Source organism: Pecten maximus, chromosome 4, assembly GCF_902652985.1.
Source record: "Pecten maximus chromosome 4, xPecMax1.1, whole genome shotgun sequence".
Classification (NCBI taxonomy): domain Eukaryota; kingdom Metazoa; phylum Mollusca; class Bivalvia; order Pectinida; family Pectinidae; genus Pecten; species Pecten maximus.
This window is the reverse complement of record NC_047018.1, coordinates 2,443,962-2,467,281: the sequence shown is the minus strand read 5'-3', so window position 1 is coordinate 2,467,281 and position 23,320 is coordinate 2,443,962. Positions and strand designations below refer to the sequence as shown.

General features: G+C 39.5%; 2 protein-coding genes and 1 long non-coding RNA gene across 3 annotated transcripts; all 3 read left to right on the top strand.

Moving 5' to 3' along the window:
* The first annotated feature begins 66 nt into the window (after window positions 1-66).
* Window positions 67-9,620, top strand: LOC117324964. The gene is given in 8 exon segments (XM_033880809.1): window positions 67-229; window positions 1,485-1,668; window positions 2,082-2,272; window positions 2,675-2,884; window positions 3,314-3,601; window positions 4,093-4,202; window positions 4,599-6,594; window positions 6,597-9,620. Coding segments are annotated over 8 exon segments (4,626 nt in total). The 5' UTR covers window positions 67-147; the 3' UTR covers window positions 8,162-9,620.
* Window positions 9,621-13,465: 3,845 nt separating this feature from the next.
* LOC117324963 lies at window positions 13,466-15,453 on the top strand. Its single transcript, XR_004532105.1, has 2 exons — window positions 13,466-14,830; window positions 14,995-15,453. It is a non-coding gene; the product is annotated as an uncharacterized LOC117324963 (long non-coding RNA).
* Window positions 15,454-15,667: 214 nt separating this feature from the next.
* On the top strand, window positions 15,668-16,946 carry LOC117324841 (enterin neuropeptides-like; the record flags this gene model as incomplete). The annotated part of the gene is made up of 3 exons (XM_033880670.1): window positions 15,668-15,806; window positions 16,217-16,342; window positions 16,669-16,946. Coding segments are annotated over 3 exons (543 nt in total), but the record flags the coding sequence as incomplete, so codon positions are not given.
* Window positions 16,947-23,320: the final 6,374 nt, after the last annotated feature.

The window sequence follows — 23,320 nt, the reverse complement described above, 5'->3', positions numbered from 1 at the left end:
TTATCTGAATTATTTTGATATTTTACGACACTTGCTCCACGACACCCAAAGGTCAAGGGTCAAACTTTCAAAATGGAGGCGTATTCAAAGCAGTGCGCCAAATTTAAACTGTCAAGAAAACAATGAGTGCATAACATATAATTCATGATGAAGAAGAAGACGTTCACTCTATATGATGTCTTTGTGACTATTTTATCGCTGTTTACATATATTATTGATGTTGGATCAGGTAGGAATATATGAAAATTAATCCAATCTACAGAGGCTAACTCTACTGTAGGCTAACATTAGACCCCTACTCTGGAAGTAGGGGATAGCAATAGGTTAGAACAAAAATCGCGCGTTAATGTTAATATTAGTGGTCATTGAATTTTTTTAATATACGGGAAACAAGATTTTATTTGCTATGACTATAAATTTCCTCTCATTCGTGATGGTCGCCAGCTGCTACTGTTTTAATCAGTTCTGTAGTAAAATTGTGGAACACATGTACAGTATATCCTATAGCTAGTTGTCGGTGATATTATGTTACACACAGAGGATCACAACTTAATACACTCCCTTCAACACAGTTTTCAGCACTCCAGATCTTGTGAAACTCATTTTTTAAAATTAACAGTATTTATATAGGTCTAAATCTTGGTTGGCACATTCAAATTCTTCGTGCCAGACATAAGGATACACTGCTCTACATGCTATATAAAATAACATTCAACAGTCTCTCTTTAGCAAAACAACCTCAAACCCCAAACATGACAGACATATGACAGATCAGATTTTCTCATACTCCTACTAAACACTTCACTCTGAAATACCTGTAGCAACAATCAATCCTTCTCCAGAAGTATCTGTGATCAGAATTAACTGCCCCCTGCTACAGTAGAATGCAAAACCGTTTATTCATTAAAAAACTGTCCTTTTAACTTCTCAAAACTATTCCCCTCACGCCCCATATATTCCTTCGCAAATCTCTGATCAGTCACATAATCTTTAAAGTAGGTCAGTACATGGTAGAAGTAGAAGACAAAGACAGGTTAGACACAATCTAGTCCTACATTTTAGTAACAGATACTGCTTTTTTCTAACAATTTGTAATCCAATTTGATTTCAATTATATTTAATGGTCAATCTGATTATCAAACTAACTTTTTATTCCACTCTGATGCTCTTCATTGTGGAAATCTTTAATTCTATTCCCTTATCAGGTACTCTACTGTACATTTCAGAACATAGAGTACCTGGTATATATATATATATATATATTTCATCATTTAATAAAAGGTCTGGATGTGATCACATTGATATGGGGTATGGAGTGTTTACTGCAGCTGTCAGATAGTGATTTCCTAAAATACGATTTTCTTTTTTAGAAGATTCTTCTTGTCAAGAGTACTAGTCAAGTAGTCAAGAGAGATATGATAATGAGAGCCTGTTTATATGATTGCATACTTTAAAAAATCTTAAATGACATTCTTGTTTTACAGATATTCTACTGATTGTGACATTCCTTCTTGATGGTCACCAGATATGGGCTTCAATATCTATGGCATTTGTTGCCTTGTCAACATTTCTGATGCAGATTTTCAGTTTTAGTTGGCATGCTTCAGACAAGACTTTGACATGGAAAACTTTTCTTATCCATACCCTATTCCTGGCTCCAGCTCACAGGTATGTTTACTTCTAATTAGTTAACCACCAGGTACATACAAATTATATGTATTTAAGCATAAAACAAATGTACATGAATTTTTGGACATCATAAAGCAAGTTTAAACTACTGGGTACAAGTTTAATTATTTCAAAATATTTGGTTAATGAGGTATTACAGTACATACAGAGGTACCTGTAACGCAGGAAGTGGAATATTATATATATTATATATGTTTTGTGTGACATTTTGGTGACAAGAAATACTCAGTCACTAACCTTCAATCATCACATAAAACCTTGTAGATGAAGGTGACGGTTCATTAGCCACTCTGATTAGAGAACAGAATATCATGCTCTCCGTTACGAAGATCTAACAGTGGCCAGTAAAGGGTTAGTTTTTGTAATTGCCTAAATTTGTTTTGCTTTTAAAGGTATTTCCAAGCCATACGACTTGGGATTCGAGCAAAACAAACAAAGAGTCGCCAGGACCTTGATGCTGTGTTCCGTGCTAATAACGATATCTGCCTACTGCGACTTGTTGAGTGTTTTGTGGAATCAGCACCTCAGCTAATACTACAGTTGTACATCATACTGCGGTACCAGCAATTCAATTGGGTGTTAGGTAAGATCTGGTGATAGTCGTTAGGCACTAATTGTAAATACTTATATACATCAATAGATTGTTGATCAAATAATAACTATTCAAGAAAAGGAATTTTTTTACACTCTGGTGACCTGTCCAAATTTCAAAAAGTATCAAAGTATGGCAATGTAGCTGATACATTCAACGTTACATGTCAATGATCTTCCCTCCTGTTGATAATGTCGACTGACATTTAATGTTACATGTCAATGTCCTTCCCTCCTGTTGATAATGTCGACTGACATTTAATGTTACATGTCAATGTCCTTCCCTCCTGTTGATAATGTCGACTGACATTTAATGTTACATATCAATGTCCTTCCCTCCTGTTGGTAATGTCGACTGACATTTAATGTTGCATGTGATTTTTTTTCTGTACAGGCCTCTCTACTGTGCTTTCTCTGACATCCATGGCCTGGTCCATGACAGCATACACAGACGGTCTGCGCCTCGCTTACAAAGAAAGATACAACAGAAAATGGCTGAGCATGTTAGCCCACACAACTTGGCAGACAGCGATGATATCTGCACGTGTTATGGCAATTGTTGTCTTCTCCACGGTCTACCAGGCTTGGATTTTCTTGGCTATGGGTAAAAACATGACACAGTTGGAATGTGTTACAATGCTAGTATAAATCATAATTAACTGTGAGCATTTAATATTTTTCACTTCATAAACAATCAGTATCAAAATTGAATAGAAAAATTCAAAGGTGATGAATTCAACAATATTTATGATGTGGTTATAAATCATGATACATAATAAACTATATATTTGGATTGTATTCATCACTTTTAAAAGTCCATACTGAGTATTAATACTGTATTATAATATAAAAACATGAGTTAAGGTAAGTATTGGATGTTAGTTATGATAAATGTGAATATTACAAATCGTTTTTAATTTTCATATACAGTGTACATGAATGTTATTATGAAAAAAAAATAAAGAAAGCCAGAAACATCGTTTAGGCATTTACAAGGATTTTACAAATGAAATTTTGAAAACTATCTTTCCAGGAATCCATTGGTGTGTGATGGCCTTCTGGATCACACTACAGAATGCCGACTTTGGCGAGACGGCCTGTGAGAAACGCCTGTTCAATAGTGTATCAGGGTTTATTTACATATTTTGCTTCCTGAACCTGAAGGACAGCCGAGCGAGATGGAGGATACTTGCCTACCACGTAGTAGTCCTGGGGGAGAACTCCCTTCTGGTACTGCTCTGGTTCCTGGGGAAGCCAGACAATATTCCTGTGTGGATGGAAGTCTCCACCATTGCTATTGTCTTTGGAGGATATGTTGTTGGTAAGAGTGGAGTTTAGTAGTGTTGGCAATCACTTTTAAAAGTTATTATCAATCATTACGATTTCCTCTCCAATATTATATATTATGCAATAACTCTGTCAACACTATGATCAGAGTAGAGTCATTGGAATAATTGAACTGGTTCAATATGCAATTTATGCCTGGTAATTAATCAAATCTATTATCAGTAATTAACCCTGATTTCATCATCTCAACAAAGGGTTAAAATTCGATGATAAAATGTTTGTTAGCGTATAAGTCAACGATGAACTGTTAAATCATCTTAACCGCTGACAATTCTCACTCATTAATTGATATCAATTAAAGATTGTTTTCCATGTGCATCAATAAATACTTAATATCACAGGAGTTAAAGTATTCTAACTGAAGCCTCATTCAATATGGCTCCTACTGTAGCTAAAGTCATCGTTTAATAATCATCACCAATAGGCATGTCATCAAGACTTCATTGATTTACCTGTTTCTGACAGGCGGTGTGTTGATGATGGTCTACTATGGCTGTTGTCATCCAACTGGCCCTAAACCTGAACAAGATAAAGAAGAGATGGCCTACTGGTTCAGGAGGTTTGGTCCCAGGGAGGTAAAGACTTCACTTGAAAGCCAAATCAGTATCATGTTTGGGGAAATCCATGTTTTGTATTTCGGATATTTCCACATAACAGATTTTTTGGTCCTGTTTTGCACTAAAATACCTTGTACTATTTTTTGATGATTCTCCTGCGAGAATATCATTTTAATCAGCTGTTTACATATGCAGTACAATTGTATATATAAATCAATGGCTTCCCCTACATAAAGAATCTAAATGCAATCTGGAGTCATGTAAATGGAGAATCTGAAACTTTTACATTTGTACCAATTCCAGGAAATGTTTACCTGTGGGATATTATTACTATCTAAATGCCACATTGAACTTTTTCTCAGTTTGAATGGTTTCTTCAATTGACGTTAAATGTGATTTCTGTTCATATTGTAGAGGAAGCCAAAGGAGAATATATTTGAAGTCCCCAAAGTACCGCCCCATGTGGCTGACTGGCTGAACGCCTCGGTCAACCTCAGTTTGGCTTCAAAAGCAGACCACCTGAGTGTGTCACATGACCATAACCGGACAGGACAATACGAATACTCTCAGAGTTTAGGTCGATCTATGGATGCTCGGAGCTATGACAACTCCCACCTAGTTTCATACCAAAAATACCACGAACCCAGTACAGCTTCTACTCTTATGGAGAGTGACGGTGACTATACAACAAGGGAGTCGACCAAACTATCCTACATCAGTGCTTCTAGTTCCCGACATCTCATCGAATCCTCCTCCAATCTCTCTGTAGACTCCACCGACAGGTCCTACTCCTTCAATAGAAACAGGACAAGCAGCTCTGCCACCACAGACCACCATTACAACTCGTCCGATCTGGAGACACCAAACAAACTGTTCACCATCAGTGCCATAAAGGATGTGTCAGGGTCCTATCTCACTCCTAAACACACGACTCATGACAGCTTTTACTCATCACCAGAGTTCAAATCCAAAGAACTGTCGCCATTGGATGCCAAAAAATTGTGGGAGGAGTCACAGGACAGAATAGACCAAACAGTAGCACAGACTATTACCATAGTAACACACACTGATGTGGACAGACGGAGAAGTCACTCAACCATAACATGGAGGAAAAACAGCTCGATTGAGACTGATACATCACAGAATTCTTTACATGGAGAGTATGATGAGACAGATGTCAACCGCTCATTATTTAAACAAACTCAGGTTTGTCAGGCAGACAGTCGTTTAGGTCTCACCACACGTTCTCAGTACCACAACATAAACGCGCCACAGACACCAATTCACGACAAACACTCCTCAGACATCACTCAGAAACAGGACAGGTTCCAAATTCTCAATTCGTCTTATAACCAGGAAGTGTCTTCAGGACGATGCTCTGACCAGATGGATGGTCTATATTCTCCATTCACCTCAAACTTAGTGAGTGACCGAAGTGAGGATGAGCCTTACTACCATTACAACATGTCGGGGACACCTCTGGTTACAGAACAAGCCACCATGTTTAGTCCGTGGTCTCCCTCAGGGGAAGACAACATCCCTTACATTGACGAGAGTGTTGTTGATGAACAAATTGACGGACAGGATACTGGTCAGAAATGTTCCAACAATAATGAGGAATCTGTGTTATCTGACTGGTTTGCTGATATATCATCACTTCACCACACACAGCCTGACCGTTTCTGGATATCTGACATAAACCACACATCAGACAACAGAGACGGGAGTAATCCAGATCTATCTACAACAGTGAATGAGTCATCGGGAGCCAACCGTGATTACACTGACAGTTCTGTGGAGCCAATAAGTTTGTTGAGTACTTCTGACCAGGACAGGAGTCACCCACTGTCTGTTCCCTTCGACTCATCCATCAGTCTGTATCAATACAGTGACTTACACCAGGACGAATCAAACGATAAATCTTACACTGACAATCTGAGGACAAAGTCATCACATATGACCTCTGGGTACTGTGGTAGTAAGGTTAACATTTCTGATGTGTCGGATGGAGCTAGGTTATCAAGGTCACAGAGTCGAGAGTCTGGAGTAGACAGGGGGCTTCATTCCTCTAACAGCAGATACAGTGATACCAGTTACATTGACTCCATGGATAACTCATCACAGAGGGATTATAGGCCCCATGATATCAGTCCTATATACTCTAAGACAGCCCTGGCACTAGAGGACAGCGGCTACCATCGATCAAAATCCACTGCCTCATCCTTGTCAGGTGCGAAGATTTCACGGAGGATCACAGTGTCAACAGGTCAAAATCAGGAGCCAATAAAAATGAGTCACCATCAACAGGAGATTATAGTGTTGGGTCAAGGTCAGCAGGGGATCACAGTATGGGGTCAAGGTCAGCTGGAGATTATAGTATGGGGTCAAGGTCTACAGGGGATTACAGTATAGGGTCAAGGTCAGCTGGTAACTGCAGTGTTGGGTCAAGGTCAGCAGGAGATTACAGTATGGGATCAAGGTCAGCTGTAGATTACAGTATTGGGTCAAGGTCAGCTGGTGACTACAGTGTTGGGTCAAGGTCAGCAGGGGATTACAGTATGGGATCAAGATCAGCTGGAGATTACAGTATGGGGTCAAGGTCAGCTGAAGATTATAGTGTGGGGTCAAGGTCTGCTGGGGATTACAGTGTAGGGTCAAAGTCAGCTGGTGACTATAGTGTGGGTTCAAGGTCAGCAGGGGATTACAGTATGAGGTCAACATCAGCTGGTGACTACAGTGTGGGGTCAACATCAGTAGGCCTAGAGAATTACAGTTTGGGGTCAAGATCAGCTGGAGAATACAGTGAAGGGTCAAGGTCAGCAGAGGATTACAGTGTGGAGTCAGGTGTGAACTGCTCTAAGCCGACTTTAGACTTGTCCAGAGAGGAAGATCTCTTCACTAGAACCAAGAGTCTGTCAAAGATGGATGCTACAGATAATGAATTGTATCTAAGTTCTTCTTACATGCCTGGAATGGATATCACACAGGATGGTTATACCAAACAACAGAGTTTACATCACGACCAAATTGTACCAAATGGAGAGGACAAATCTGAAAGATCTAATGATTCAACCAATACTGATAACTCCAGTACGTCTGTCTTTGGAAATAAATCTGCTGGAAAGAGTAGGAGGAACAACTCAGCTAGACCAACATCAAGTACTTCTAGGAAACACCCATCTTTGTTTGATGCTTCTGTAGATTCTGAAAACAATTCTCTGTCTGTCACTAAAGGATCACCTATTAGTGTGTGTGATATGAAGAAGTCTCCCCACAGACTCGGCAGGAACATCGACTTATTCAATGTCTCGAGCTGGAAAAACAGTTTAGATATAGATGCAGATGAAGGTTTCACAGGAATCAAAAGCCTGCTGCATGTTCCTCCTGTGAAAGTCATTAATAAACCTGTCCCCATCACCAATCTTACTGAATCGCCGTACAAGTTCAGGCCCAGGAAACCTAACTTAGCCATCACTCAGTTAACAGAATCTCCCTACAAATTCCGTTCCAAACCAAATGAGGACATTGGAAAGGTAAGGATTCCTTCAGATAAAGAAAATGATTTATATATGCACCGAAACAGTGGGGTTACTCATAGAGCGAGGAGGTCCTTACCAACGAAACCCCTGTATCTGACACAGAACTCGGATAATAAATCTAACACAGGGAGGAGGAAATCGGACTTTCAATCTCCTTGCTACATGTACTCTTCTGAAGGAGAAACAGAGGAGGACTCTACTGGTCTATCCAGAAGTTCGAAGGATAGCATGAGTCGACAGGTGTTGGGGGCCCTAGAGAACACCCCCGGGTTCTCCCCAATCATTGTGCCAGAGGAGCTACATAGGGTGAAAAGTACAGACTTTGTGACTCAAGTGGTGAAACCTGTTGTAAGTACCCCTCTGTCTGCCCGCACTCTGAAGGGTAGCTTCCAACAACTGGCTACTCCGGAGGATTACTGCTCCACTGTGGAGGTATAGATGATATATAACCAACAATCCAGTTTCTAGATTCAACATTTTATATTTTTCATTTTAACATTGATATATGTACTAGTCTGCTGCTTAAGATGTCATAAAACAATATACACTTTCAGGAAATAGTTAATATAAAACAGTAGAATTTCACATTAGAATATTGGAATGCTTAATCCAATTTATGCTGTATATCAATCACAAACTTGTCAGCTAATTACAATTTTGGTAGGGGATAATGTGTGTTCAAGTCAGTGAAATTCTGACTTCACTGACACACTGTTATATCCGATACACCTGACTCGGTTTCACAGTGTTGTGAAACTCATGTGACACTGCACCTCTTCTGACCAAATCAGTGCCTAAAAACTAAACATTTAAGATCTCTCTATTGTGGAATATTTGGATTTTTAAAATTACAGGTAAGAATGATGTTTTATTGATAACTTCTATCAAAATTTAGATTGGGTGTTTACCTACCAAACAGGGATGGTTAGGAAGTGTTTAGTTAATACTTTACCTACCAACCCAAACAGGGATGGTTGGGAAGTGTTTAGTTAATACCTTACCTACCAACTCAAACAGGGATGGTGGGAAGTGTTTAGTTAATACCTTACCTACCAACTCAAACAGGGATGGTTGGGAAGTGTTAAGTTAATACCTTACCTACCAACTCAAACAGGGATGGTTGGGAAGTGTTTAGTTAATACCTTACCTACCAACTCAAACAGGGATGGTTGGGAAGTGTTTAGTTAATACCTTACCTACCAACTCAAACAGGGATGGTTGGGAAGTGTGTTTAGTTAATACCTTACCTACCAACTCAAACAGGGATGGTTGGGAAGTGTTTAGTTAATACCTTACCTACCAACTCAAACAGGGATGGTTGGGAAGTGTGTTTAGTTAATACCTTACCTACCAACTCAAACAGGGATGGTTGGGAAGTGTATAGTTAATACCTTACCTACCAACTCAAACAGGGATGGTTTGGAAGTGTGTTTAGTTAATACCTTACCTACCAACTCAAACAGGGATGGTTGGGAAGTGTTTAGTTAATACCTTACCTACCAACTCAAACAGGGATGGTTGGGAAGTGTTTAGTTAATACCTTACCTACCAACTCAAACAGGGATGGTTGGGAAGTGTTAAGTTAATACCTTACCTACCAACTCAAACAGGGATGGTTTGGAAGTGTTTAGTTAATACCTTACCTACCAACTCAAACAGGGATGGTTTGGAAGTGTATAGTTAATACCTTACCTACCAACTCAAACAGGGATGGTTTGGAAGTGTTTAGTTAATACCTTACCTACCAACTCAAACAGGGATGGTTGGGAAGTGTTTAGTTAATACCTTACCTACCAACTCAAACAGGGATGGTTGGGAAGTGTATAGTTAATACCTTACCTACCAACTCAAACAGGGATGGTTGGGAAGTGTATAGTTAATACCTTACCTACCAACCCAAACAGGATGGTTTGGAAGTGTATAGTTAATACCTTACCTACCAACTCAAACAAGGATGGTTTTGAAGTGTGTATAGTTAATATCTTACCTACCAACTCAAACAGGGATGGTTGGGAAGTGTTTAGTTAATACCTTACCTACCAACTCAAACAGGGATGGTTGGGAAGTGTATAGTTAATACCTTACCTACCAACTCAAACAGGGATGGTTGGGAAGTGTATAGTTAATACCTTACCTACCAACTCAAACAGGGATGGTTGGGAAGTGTATAGTTAATACCTTACCTACCAACTCAAACAAGGATGGTTTTGAAGTGTGTATAGTTAATATCTTACCTACCAACTCAAACAGGGATGGTTGGGAAGTGTTTAGTTAATACCTTACCTACCAACTCAAACAGTGATGGTTGAGAAGTGTTTAGTTAATACCTTACCCACCAACTCAAACAGGGATGGTTGGGAAGTGTTTAGTTAATACCTTACCTACCAACTCAAACAGGGATGGTTGGGAAGTGTTTAGTTAATACCTTACCTACCAACTCAAACAGGGATGGTTTGGAAGTGTTAAGTTAATACCTTACCTACCAACTCAAACAGGGATGGTTGGGAAGTGTTTAGTTAATACCTTACCTACCAACTCAAACAGGGATGGTTGGGAAGTGTATAGTTAATACCTTACCTACCAACTCAAACAGGGATGGTTGGGAAGTGTATAGTTAATACCTTACCTACCAACTCAAACAGGGATGGTTGGGAAGTGTATAGTTAATACCTTACCTACCAACCCAAACAGGGATGGTTGGGAAGTGTATAGTTAATACCTTACCTACCAACTCAAACAAGGATGGTTTTGAAGTGTGTATAGTTAATATCTTACCTACCAACTCAAACAGGGATGGTTGGGAAGTGTTTAGTTAATACCTTACCTACCAACTCAAACAGTGATGGTTGGGAAGTGTTTAGTTAATACCTTACCTACCAACTCAAACAGGGATGGTTGGGAAGTGTTTAGTTAATACCTTACCTACCAACTCAAACAGGGATGGTTGGGAAGTGTTTAGTTAATACCTTACCCACCAACTCAAACAGGGATGGTTGGGAAGTGTTTAGTTAATACCTTACCCACCAACTCAAACAGGGATGGTTGGGAAGTGTTTAGTTAATACCTTACCCACCAACTCAAACAGGGATGGTTGGGAAGTGTTTAGTTAATACCTTACCCACCAACTCAAACAGGGATGGTTTGGAAGTGTGTATAGATAATACCTTACCTACCAACTCAAGGCAATACACGTTATGTAAAGTTATACATTTTACTGATAACAATAGATTTTCTACGTAACATCAAAGTTAATTATGTATCTAACTCTTTCATTGGATGATTTCTAAAATGCCAAGTCATCATGCATGGGACATGTTTTTCAAAATATATAGCCAGCTGATCAACAAAGCTACATACAATATGTAATTGTGAATTTCATGTCTCCTGCCTATAAATGGCTATACATCTTGTATTCAATGCAAAATGTGTATTTAAGAAGAATTTTGAAGTTAATTCTTTAACTGAGCAAACAATCCACTATATATCTAAGATATGACACAAGACCACATCTTAATTAAGTATCATCTAATGTATCACAACAAAATTATATTTTACACTTTTTAAATTGTCTTTAATTCTCTGTTTATAACTAAAAGTGATTTTTGTATGTATGTTGTATCTGATATTGGGGTTAAACTCAGGAATTATACAACAGTTCCATCAAATTCAATTTGAGCTGGTTTTGTATTTTTTTACCAGCTATCCTATTATCATGCTGCTGAAAATCCCCGGTGTGACAACGTCTGACTATTAATGATGATGAGTTAACATATCAGTGTTGTATATGATTATTAAACCTCTGTAAATAATGTGTTTTAACATCCACCGTGTGACAAGGTCCGACTATTAATGATGAGTTGACATATCAGTGTTGTATATGATTATTAATCCTCTGTAAATAATGTGTTTTAACATCCACCGTGTGACAAGGTCCGACTATTAATGATGAGTTGACATATCAGTGTTGTATATAATTATTAATCCTCTGTAACTATTGTATTTTAACATCCACCGTGTGACAAGGTCCGACTATTAATGATGAGTTGACATATCAATGTTGTATATGATTATTAATCCTCTGTAAATAATATGTTTTAACATCATGTAGTTCTATTGTATATATGATTTGTATACGTACAGTTGAGCTGTAAGTCCAGCCACCGTCTGTCTAAGCTGTGGAGATTCTTGTTTAACCATTACCATGCGGGTATTCTCTTCTCACTTAACAAAATTGTCGGAGATAAAAGTAAATTTTTACTATCCAGACAAATGGCAGTTACTCCCAGAATGGGGCTGTACCATACTCGACTGTGTCTCCCAGAATGGGACTCAACCATTCTCGACTGTATGTGTGTTATATATGGGTGTGCAATCCTACAGCATTAGTTATATGTACATTATATTATTGTAGTTTCATTGGTTGTGGAGCGAGTTTTATCCAACATTCCTTATATCCATTACAACATAGTGCTCTAACTCTTTCTTCTTTTCCTTCCTTCTGAGACTTTCCATATTCTGTTTCCTTATATGATGTACGTGTATTTTCAACTAAACATGTAGTATGATGTACTGCTTATGGAGAAACCTATAAACCAATCTTGTTCAAACACAGTTGCTAGATTTACAAAAACAAAACGATACCAATATATCAGAGCATCTAATCTCAAGTAAATGACTTTACACAGAACTGTTTTTATTACTGCTTAAAACTCTAATCGCCACGAGGATAACCAGTTTTTACCTTGTATAGGTCACCACTGAGATAGTAGGTTTTTTGGAGAGATGGTTTGATATATTATCAGTTAGAATAATGGAGACAATGTGATTATCTGTGCAATGTAATCAAAGTATTTATGCAATTCCCTGTAAAAAATTCTTTGCTATATTTTTTTTATACGCCTGTCAAAATTTTACAGGAATATTATGGTATGGCGTCATCCAGCCAGTGTAAAACTATTTTTGGTCCTGCAATCTCCAACATTTTAACATCAATTTCTTTGAGACTTGGTATACATTATGATCATAATATGGAGTTGTGTTTTCTGGAAAAAGAATTTTTTGTCCGGAAATCTTCCTTTTTTTGACCAACTTTGAAACTTGGTAGGCGTTAGAACCATGGTATGAAGTTGTGGTTTCCTGAAAAGGACTTTGATTCAATTTTTTTTGCCAAAGTTATTGCCCTTTGTTTATTTCTAGTTCTACATTTTTCTGCTGATTTCTTTGAAACTTAGGATTATATATATATATATATATATAACAATATAATATGATACAAACTTAGGATTATATATATATATATATATATATAACAATATAATATGATACAAACTTAGGATATATATATAACAATATAATATGATACAAACTTAGGATTATATATATATATATATAACAATATAATATGATACAAACTTAGGATTATATATATATATATATAACAATATAATATGATACAAACTTAGGATTATATATATATATATATAACAATATAATATGATACAAACTTAGGATATATATATATATATATAACTTTATAATATGATACAAACTTAGGATTATATATATATATATATATATATATAACAATATAATATGATGCAAACTTAGGATTATATATATATATATATATATAACAATATAATATGATACAAACTTAGGATATATATATATATATATATATAACAATATAATTAATATGATACAAACTTAGGATATATATATATATATATATATAACAATATAATATGATACAAACTTAGGATTATATATATATATATATAACTTTATAATATGATACAAAGTTGAATTGTTTTTAATGAGTTGGAGACTGTTAATTAAACTCCGAAAATTAAATGATGACTTTATAATGAAAGGTGAGATTTATAGCATGATACTAACTTAACCCTCTTAAGGTGACTCAAATCTTATTTCAATGCAAGATTATATACACTATATGGTATTTGACAGATGTATATTGTTCCAGGGAACTCTTTGTTTTAACATTAAGTATGTGCAGTGTACTACCTTAACCTGTTAGATAAGTGCTAACTTTCAATTGTCATTTTGAAAATTGTTTTTGGCCCCAGTTTCATCAGTATTGCCTACTTCAGCTAGCTCAAGGAGTCTAGCTGATTGTTTATTGTGGGGTCAACCAATAAGGTGCCAGTCATTTCACTGTGTAAACGACAACATTGTTTGAGTAGGAACGTTGATGAAACCAGGGATGGATCAGTCAAATAAAACTGATATACTGGCATTGGTAATCCATACATAGAACAGTGTGTACAGTATTGTGTCAGTAGTAGTTATTAGGTATATACAAAGGTTGTCAGGATGTCTTCAGATCGTCCTTACAGTACAGTACACTGTGTACAGTATATAGTGTGTACAGTACAGTGTGTACAGTATTGTGTCAGTAGTAGTTATTAGGTACATACAAAGGTTGTCAGGATGTCTTCAGATCGTCCCTCCAGTACAGTACACTGTGTACAGTATATAGTGTGTACAGTACAGTGTGTACAGTATTGTGTCAGTAGTAGTTATTAGGTATATACAAAGGTTGTCAGGATGTCTTCAGATCGTCCCTCCAGTACAGTACACTGTGTACAGTATATAGTGTGTACAGTACAGTGTGTACAGTATATAGTGTGTACAGTACAGTGTGTACAGTATTGTGTCAGTAGTAGTTATTAGGTATATATTGTAGTACGGTGTGTACAGTATTGTGTCAGTAGTAGTTATTAGGTATATACAAAGGTTGTCAGGATGTCTTCAGATCGTCCCTCCAGTACAGTACACTGTGTACAGTATATAGTGTGTACAGTACAGTGTGTACAGTATTGTGTCAGTAGTAGTTATTAGGTATATACAAAGGTTGTCAGGATGTTTTCAGATTGTCCTTTCAGTAACAGCTAGCTAACCTAGTGATCTGAATCATTAGGTGAAGTTTGAAGTCATTAGATCCACACACTGTGTGGACTCGAGTATACTATATGTAGATGATATTGTAGTACATTCTATTAGTTTATTTATACGCCGTTAGGCTTGTGTGATAGGTCTGTTCATACCGTACTTCAGAATGAGCTTAGGAATGTCGGACTATGATAGGTCTGTCATACAAATATACATATCGGTTAGCTGTGGGCAAGGTTTGTCATACAAATATACATATCAGTTAGCTGTGGGCAAGGTTTGTCATACAAATATACATATCAGTTAGCTGTAGGCAAGGTTTGTCATACAAATATACATATCAGTTAGCTGTGGGCAAGGTTTGTCATACAAATATACATATCGGTTAGCTGTAGGCAAGGTCTTTTATAGAAATACACGTACCTCCAACAGTAAACTTGTGATATTATAATAGGTGGTTTGATAGAAGTACACATTTTTATTTAATTAGGACTGAAGTGAACTAGATTACATTGATTTTGTGTCACATTTTTAATAGATGTTCAACAGATATAATCTGTACATTTGTGAAGAATTATTGTTGAAACTTTAAAAATTCTTGTCTGATAACAGACAATAAAATTAACTGTTATATGATCATAGGAATACAAAATGTATAAGTTGTAAAAAATGTTGATGAAATGGAACACAAGGGCGAGATCATGTTTCAAGAAAAACTGCTGATCAAGTGTAAATTTACTAACTTCTGTTACGTACTGTTATTAAACTTGATATTAAATTCTGTAACTTTATAAAATAATAAAAGTATTATCAACAAATATGGCTTGAATTTTTCTATTCGTCAATTTTACAGTATATTTCTCACAACACTTGGGAAGAGAGTTGTATTTGTCAGGGAAGAGAGTTCCATTGTATAACTTGTCTTTGTCAGGGAAGAGAGTTCCATTGTATAACTTGTCTTTGTCAGGGAAGAGAGTTCCATTGTATAACTTGTCTTTGTCAGGGAAGGGATTTCTATTGTATAACTTGTCTTTGTCAGGGAAGAGAGTTCCATTGTATAACTTGTCTTTGCCAGGGAAGAGAGTTCCATTGTATAACTTGTCTTTGCCAGGGAAGAGAGTTCCATTGTATAACTTGTCTTTGTCAAGGAAGAGAGTTCCATTGTCATTTTGTGGACTTAACTTTTTTTGCACCAAAACTCACTTTAAAGTTTTGGGGCTAAGTCCAAAAGTATACACCTATCACCCTTCTAATTGGTTTATACATTCATTAGAGATCCAGGAGTGATGCTGTGGCAAATCATGCAGAAAAAAAATTGGCATTTTACTATTTAGTGGACTTACTTTTTTGACACAAAAACTCACTTTTAAGATTTTTGGGGTAAGTTTTGAAAAGCTTGTAAGTCCACACCCTTCTTATTTGGTTTATACATCCATTAGAGGTCTGGGAGCGATATTATGTGACATACAATTTCAAAATGACATGCTTATACATACATAAAAAATGAATGCATAGTGTGATTGCTGCCGCCGGTGAGCTTTCGCAATCATTGATTGCACTTGTATAACTTGTCTTTGTCAGGGAAGAGAGTTCCATTATATAACTTGTCTTTGCCAGGGAAGAGAGTTCCATCGTATAACTTGTCTTTGTCAGGGAAGAGAGTTCCATTGTGTAACTTGTCTTTGTCAGGGAAGAGAGTTCCATTGTGTAACTTGTCTTTTTCAGGGAAGAGAGTTCTATTGTATAACTTGTCTTTGCCAGGGAAGAGAGTTCTATTATATGTATAACTTGTCTTTGTCAGGGAAGAGAGTTCCATTGTATAACTTGTCTTTGCCAGGGAAGAGAGTTCTATTATATGTATAACTTGTCTTTGCCAGGGAAGAGAGTTCTATTATATGTATAACTTGTCTTTGTCAGGGAAGAGAGTTCTATTATATGTATAACTTGTCTTTGCCAGGGAAGAGAGTTCCATTGTATAACTTGTCTTTGTCAGGGAAGAGAGTTCTATTATATGTATAACTTGTCTTTGTCAGGGAAGAGAGTTCCATTGTGTAACTTGTCTTTGTCAGGGAAGAGAGTTCCAATGTATAACTTGTCTTTGTCAGGGAAGAGAGTTCCATTGTATAACTTGTCTTTGTCAGGGAAGAGAGTTCCATTGTATAACTTGTATTTGTCAGGGAAGAGAGTTCCATTGTATAACTTGTCTTTGTCAGGGAAGAGAGTTCCAATGTATAACTTGTCTTTGTCAGGGAAGAGAGTTCCATTGTATAACTTGTCATTGCCAGGGAAGAGAGTTCTATTATATGTATAACTTGTCTTTGTCAGGGAAGAGAGTTCCATTGTATAACTTGTCTTTATCAGGGAAGAGAGTTCCATTGTATAACTTGTCATTGCCAGGGAAGAGAGTTCCATTGTATAACTTGTCTTTGTCAGGGAAGAGAGTTCCATTGTATAACTTGTCTTTGTCAGGGAAGAGAGTTCCATTGTGTAACTTGTCTTTGTCAGGGAAGAGAGTTCCATTGTATAACTTGTCTTTGTCAGGGAAGAGAGTTCTATTATATGTATAACTTGTCTTTGTCAGGGAAGAGAGTTCCATTGTATAACTTGTCTTTGTCAGGGAAGAGAGTTCTATTATATAACTTGTATTTATCAGGGAAGAGAGTTCCATTGTATAACTTGTCTTTGCCAGGGAAGAGAGTTCCATTGTATAACTTGTCTTTGTCAGGGAAGAGAGTTCCATTGTATAACTTGTCTTTGCCAGGGAAGAGAGTTCCATTGTGTAACTTGTCTTTGCCAGGGAAGAGAGTTCCATTATATAACTTGTGTTTGCCAGGGAAGAGAGTTCTATTATATGTATAACTTGTCTTTGCCAGGGAAGAGAGTTCTATTATATGTATAACTTGTCTTTGTCAGGGAAGAGAGTTCCATTGTATAACTTGTCTTTACGAGTACTAATTTTATCTTGCCCCAGGTACCACCAAAGTAAAGGTTCAGGGCATCTAGGAAACATGTTCCTAGTTTCCATTCATGGCCCAAATTATTTTACTGTTTTAAAACACCTTAGATCAGCTATGTGTTACTATCAGTGTTTATGGGTAGTATAGAGTTAGATCTTTTGGGTTTATCAAAAGAAGTCAATTGAGTGGTTTGACCTGTGACCATGAATACGAGTAGAGGTCTGTGTGGTGGTTAACTACGGTACTGAACAACCAAATATCTTGATTCTACGTCTAGGATAATATGTCATTTGAGTGTTTTAACAGTTTGGATCTCTGGTTGAATATGGGGTCAAGTTCATTCTTTTTTACAAACTATCTTTGGTGTCATCCCCAGGATGTTCCTGTCAAATATTTTATTCCTGACCTTTTGGTTATTTAGAATTCGTTTAAAGGTTAAAGTTGACTCCGGATGGACACACCATTGATGCTGCACCACAGTATATGCTCACTTGGCTTTTGGGCAGGTGAGATAAAAACTATCAATAACAACAAACTAGGTATAATGATTTATTGACACCAGTTGGACATCTGTACATAACATCAAAGTACATTATATAATATTACTAACATCATTTTATACATAAACAGATACTGCTACATATCACAATTCACAATACATGTGACACATATGTGTATCAGCAACATGTAAATAATAGAATCAACAGAACCGAATAAAAGCATTTTTAAATGAAGCACTCGGAAAGAAACAAATAAATCAATAACAAGGATAAATAAGAAATAAGTATACTGAAAATGCATTTGTATCATACATACCAAAATCATTCAGAATTTCCTTCAATTTTTTTCTTGGAACTTAAAAATTTTCATAAACCCCTAAAGCACAGATTAAACTAAACTTGACCTGTAAATAGTTTTGAAGTCAATTTCATTTTTTATACCAATGCTTATATCCCGAAAATGTTTATCTTACACGAAAACAACGCTTTCAACAGCAATATTGTTCTTCAAATGATCAAAACATAAAAAGTTGCAAAATTCTCCATCATGATTGACATCTTTAAACAAGATATCAAACATGGTTTCCAATGGATAAATGTCTCAAAATCAACTACCTGTATAATGTTGATGACCATCCTATTGTTTCCAACATTGTAACAATGCTATAATTGTACTTTAAACAATTTAGGGTTATAGAAAAGTTTAATACCAAAAAGTACCCACACCAACAGTTTGTGAAAAGGACACCATCAACATGTAGTCACACTATTTTGGGCAAGTTAATCTGACCTGCTTAGTTTGTATAATTATTCATTATCTTTATGGAACTGACGATCACATGTAATAACATTGATTTTTTACCCACTACCTGAAATATATTAAAGTGGATATATAGATAGAATTATTCTGATGTCCACCTACACAACATTAAAGTGGATAGATAGAATTGTACTGATTATATTTATAGGTGATAAACCGGCAGAAATACAAAAAAGTACACATATATACCAGAGTATACACATACAAGAGGTACATGCACATACCGGGGGTATATACACATACCGGGGGCACATACACACACCGGGGGTACATACACACACCGGGGGTGCATACACATACCGGGGGTACAACACATACCGGGGGTACATACACATACCGGGGGTACATACACACACCGGGGGTACATACACACACCGGGGGTACATACACACACCGGGGGTACACACACACACCAGGGGTACACACACATACCGGGGGTATACACACAAACACCGGGGGCACATACACACACCGGGGGTACATACACACACCGGGGGTACATACACATACCGGGGGTACATACACATACCGGAGGTACATACACATACCGGGGGTACATACACATACCGGGGGTACATACACACACCGGGGGTACACACACATACCAGGGGTACATACACATACCGGGGGGTACATACACACACCGGGGGTACACACACATACCGGGGGTACATACACATACCGGAGGTACATACACACACCGGGGGTACATACACACACCGGGGGTACACACACATACCGGGGGTACATACACATACCGGAGGTACATACACATACCGGGGGTACACACACATACCGGGGGTACATACACATACCGGGGGTACATACACATACCGGGGGTACATACACATACCGGGGGTACATACACATACCGGGGGTACACACACATACCGGGGATACATACACTGGGGGTACACACACATACCGGGGGTACATACACATACCGGGGTAACATACACATACCGGGGGTACATGTACACACACATACCGGGAGTACATACACATACCGGGGGTACATACACATACCGAGGGTACACACACATACCGGGGTAACATACACATACCGGGGGTACATACACATACCGGGGGTACACACATACCGGGGGTACACACACATACCAGGGTAACATACACATACCGGGGGTACATACACACACCGGGGGTACACACACACACCGGGGGTACATACACACACCGGGGGTACATACACACACCAGGGGTACATACACATACCGGGGGTACATACACATACCGGGGTAACATACACATACCGGGGGTACATACACATACCGGAGGTACATACACATACCGGGGGTACATACACATACCGGGGGTACATACACATACCGGGGGTACATACACATACCGGAGGTACATACACATACCGGGGGTACATACACATACCGGAGGTACATACACATACCGGGGGTACATACACATACCGTGGGTACATACACATACCGGAGGTACATACACATACCGGGGTAACATACACATACCGGGGTAACATACACATACCGGGGGTACATACACATACCGGGGGTACATACACATACCGGGGGTACATACACATACCGGGGGTACACACACATACCGGGGTAACACACACATACCGGGGGTACATACACATACCGGGGGTACATACACACACCGGGGGTACATACACATACCGGGGGTACATACACATACCGGGGTAACATACACATACCGGGGGTACATACACATACCGGGGGTACATACACATACCGGGGTAACATACACATACCGGGGTAACACACACATACCGGGGGTACATACACATACCGGGGGTACATACACACACCGGGGGTACATACACATACCGGGGGTACATACACATACCGGGGGTACATACACATACCGTGGGTACATACACATACCGGAGGTACATACACATACCGGGGGTACATACACATACCGGGGGTACATACACATACCGGGGGTACATACACATACCGGAGGTACATACACATACCGGGGGTACATACACATACCGGAGGTACATACACATACCGGGGGTACATACACATACCGTGGGTACATACACATACCGGAGGTACATACACATACCGGGGTAACATACACATACCGGGGTAACATACACATACCGGGGGTACATACACATACCGGGGGTACATACACATACCGGGGGTACATACACATACCGGGGGTACACACACATACCGGGGTAACACACACATACCGGGGGTACATACACATACCAGGGTAACATACACATACCGGGGGTACATACACACACCGGGGGTACACACACATACCAGGGGTACACACACATACCAGGGGTACACACACATACCAGGGGTACATATACATACCGGGGGTACATACACATACCGTGGGTACATACACACACCGGGGGTACATACACACACCGGGGGTACACACACATACCAGGGGTACACACACATACCAGGGGTACATATACATACCGGGGGTACATACACATACCGGAGGTACATACACATACCGGGGGTACATACACATACCGGGGGTACATACACATACCAGGGGTACACACACATACCGGGGTAACACACACATACCGGGGGTACATACACATACCAGGGGTACATATACATACCGGGGGTACATACACACACCGGGGGTACATACACATACCGGGGGTACATACACATACCGTGGGTACATACACATACCGGAGGTACATACACATACCGGGGGTACACACACATACCGGGGGTACATACACATACCAGGGGTACACACACATACCGGGGTAACACACACATACCGGGGGTACATACACATACCAGGGGTACATATACATACCGGGGGTACATACACACACCGGGGGTACATACACATACCGGGGGTACATACACATACCGTGGGTACATACACATACCGGAGGTACATACACATACCGGGGGTACATACACATACCGGGGGTACATACACATACCAGGGGTACACACACATACCGGGGTAACACACACATACCGGGGGTACATACACATACCAGGGGTACATATACATACCGGGGGTACATACACACACCGGGGGTACATACACATACCGGGGGTACATACACATACCGGGGGTACATACACATACCAGGGGTACACACACATACCGGGGTAACACACACATACCGGGGGTACATACACATACCAGGGGTACATATACATACCGGGGGTACATACACACACCGGGGGTACATACACATACCGGGGGTACATACACATACCGGGGGTACATACACACACCGGGGGTACATACACATACCGGGGGTACATACACATACCGGGGGTACATACACACACCGGGGGTACATACACATACCAGGGGTACACACACATACCGGGGGTACATACACACACCGGGGGTACATACACATACCGGGGGTACATACACATACCGGGGGTACATACACATACCGGGGGTACATACACATACCAGGGGTACACACACATACCGGGGTAACACACACATACCGGGGGTACATACACATACCAGGGGTACATATACATACCGGGGGTACATACACACACCGGGGGTACATACACATACCGGGGGTACATACACATACCGGGGGTACATATACATACCGGGGGTACATACACACACCGGGGGTACATACACATACCGGGGGTACATACACATACCGGGGGTACATATACATACCGGGGGTACATACACACACCGGGGGTACATACACACACCGGGGGTACATACACACACCGGGGGTACACACACATACCGGGGGTACATACACACACCGGGGGTACATACACACACCGGGGGTACACACACATACCGGGGGTACACACACATACCGGGGGTACACACACATACCGGGGGTACACACACATACCGGGGGTACACACACATACCGGGGGAACATACACACACACCGGGGGTACACACACATACCGGGGGTACACACACACACCGGGGGTACACACACATACCGGGGGTACACACACATACCGGGGGTACACACACATACCGGGGGTACACACACATACCGGGGGTACACACACATACCGGGGGTACATACACATACCGGGGATACACACACACACACCGGGGGTACACACACATACCGGGGGTACACACACATACCGGGGGTACACACACATACCGGGGGTACATACACATACCGGGGGTACATACACATACCGGGGGTACACACACATACCGGGGGTACATACACATACCGGGGATACACACACACACCGGGGGTACACACACACACCGGGGGTACACACACACACCGGGGGTACACACACATACCGGGGGTACACACACATACCGGGGGTACACACACATACCGGGGGTACACACACATACCGGGGGTACACACACATACCGGGGGTACATACACATACCGGGGGTACATACACAC